The sequence below is a fragment of the Alligator sinensis genome, unplaced genomic scaffold, assembly GCF_000455745.1.
Source record: "Alligator sinensis unplaced genomic scaffold, ASM45574v1 scaffold366_1, whole genome shotgun sequence".
Classification (NCBI taxonomy): Eukaryota; Metazoa; Chordata; order Crocodylia; family Alligatoridae; genus Alligator; species Alligator sinensis.
The window spans coordinates 282,250-283,621 of NW_005841851.1; the positions used below are offsets into that span (position 1 = coordinate 282,250).

General features: G+C 38.0%; 1 protein-coding gene across 1 annotated transcript in view; it reads right to left on the reverse strand.

The window, feature by feature from the left end:
- CLSTN1 (calsyntenin 1) overlaps nt 1–1,170 on the reverse strand; it is a 56,443-nt gene extending 55,273 nt beyond the window's left edge. Inside the window, exon 1 of the mRNA XM_025212241.1 lies at nt 1,141–1,170. Within this exon, the coding sequence (XP_025068026.1) occupies nt 1,141–1,170 (30 nt within the window). The remainder of the gene's footprint in view (nt 1–1,140) is intronic.
- Between the last annotated feature and the right edge of the window lie 202 nt (nt 1,171–1,372).

The following is a 1,372-nucleotide window of genomic DNA, read 5'->3' on the forward strand; positions in this document are numbered from 1 at the left end:
ATATTGATTCCTTCCTCCCCCCAGCCCCTCCTTTTCCCTGGGACACTGTATTGTTTAATTTGCACTTGGAAATCCAAATAAATGTGTTTATAAGATGCCATTTGCACACACAGGATGCTTAATGGCTTATGTATAATTCCAAGCTCTCTCAGGTTTACTGTGTGGCATGAATGTCTCCTGTCATCATATTTAAGTTACTGCATTCATAAAATAGGGGTGATGAGGCCTAAATGATTTGAGAATGATTCATGTTGGCAATATTTAGAGGTCATTGGACCAATGATACTAAAGCAGTCGAGGACAACTGACATGAATACTTGGTTTGAAACCTGCCCTCTGAAGTAGGACGCTCTCAGGAACTTTAACCATTTTTCTAGTTTAGACTTAAAAGTTACCATTCCTTACAACTGTGGGAGGTGGGAAAAGTCATAATGTGACCCTCTGGAAAACTGCCATGGCACTGTTGTTAACAAAACTGTGACCAGCATAAAGTCAATAAGAAGTCAGACAGCACCCTCCCAGAAAGATCACCAACCACCTACTTCATATCAGTAGCACATGATTCAGAGGTTACAACTCTAGGAGCACTGAGTGTTATCCCAGTATCTTTCAGTTACATGCAACTAAAATATAAACCCTTGCCATTGGCTATATCCAATATCAGGGCTTGAGAAATCTGCTGACTGATATAGGTACAGCAAGTTATTCTTCCCAGACCTAAAAATAGATTATGTTTATTTCATTTTGGTTTTGCAAACTGTCATTTTGGTAGAAGGGTGAAGCATGTTTCATCTCATCTCAACTGGATACTTATGTAAATGTTGCCCATACAAAATATGCTTTACTGTGCGTCAAGACGTACTAGTTCAGCTTTTATGAAATTAGATAATATTGGTTTACACGTCTCATATTAACTTTGACACTGGTTCTGCCTAGCTCCCACTTAATCAAGACAGTGTGAAAAACTACTTTAAGATACTAGCCTAGGTACCCAGATGCAGCTATAGGTACATCCACAACGAACACCAAACACAATCCTCTTGCTCCCAGAGATTACAAACATATTCCAGATAACTGAGGATAATTGTTTAAAATAATTCAGCAAGCTGCAACTGCAGTACCTTCTCAAAAGATTTTTACATAGTCTTTGAGGGTGCTGGTTGTACCCATGTTGGTCTAAAAAGATGGGCAGATAAGGTTCTTTGGGTAAACACAATATCTTTTATTAGACCAACTAAGTAGTTGGAAAAAATATTCTTTGTTAAGCTTAGCAAAGCAAAGTTTAGCAAAGAATATTTTTTCCAACTACTTAGTTGATCTAATAAAAGATTCCGTTTACCCAAAGAACCTTGTCTGCCTTCACATGGTCTTG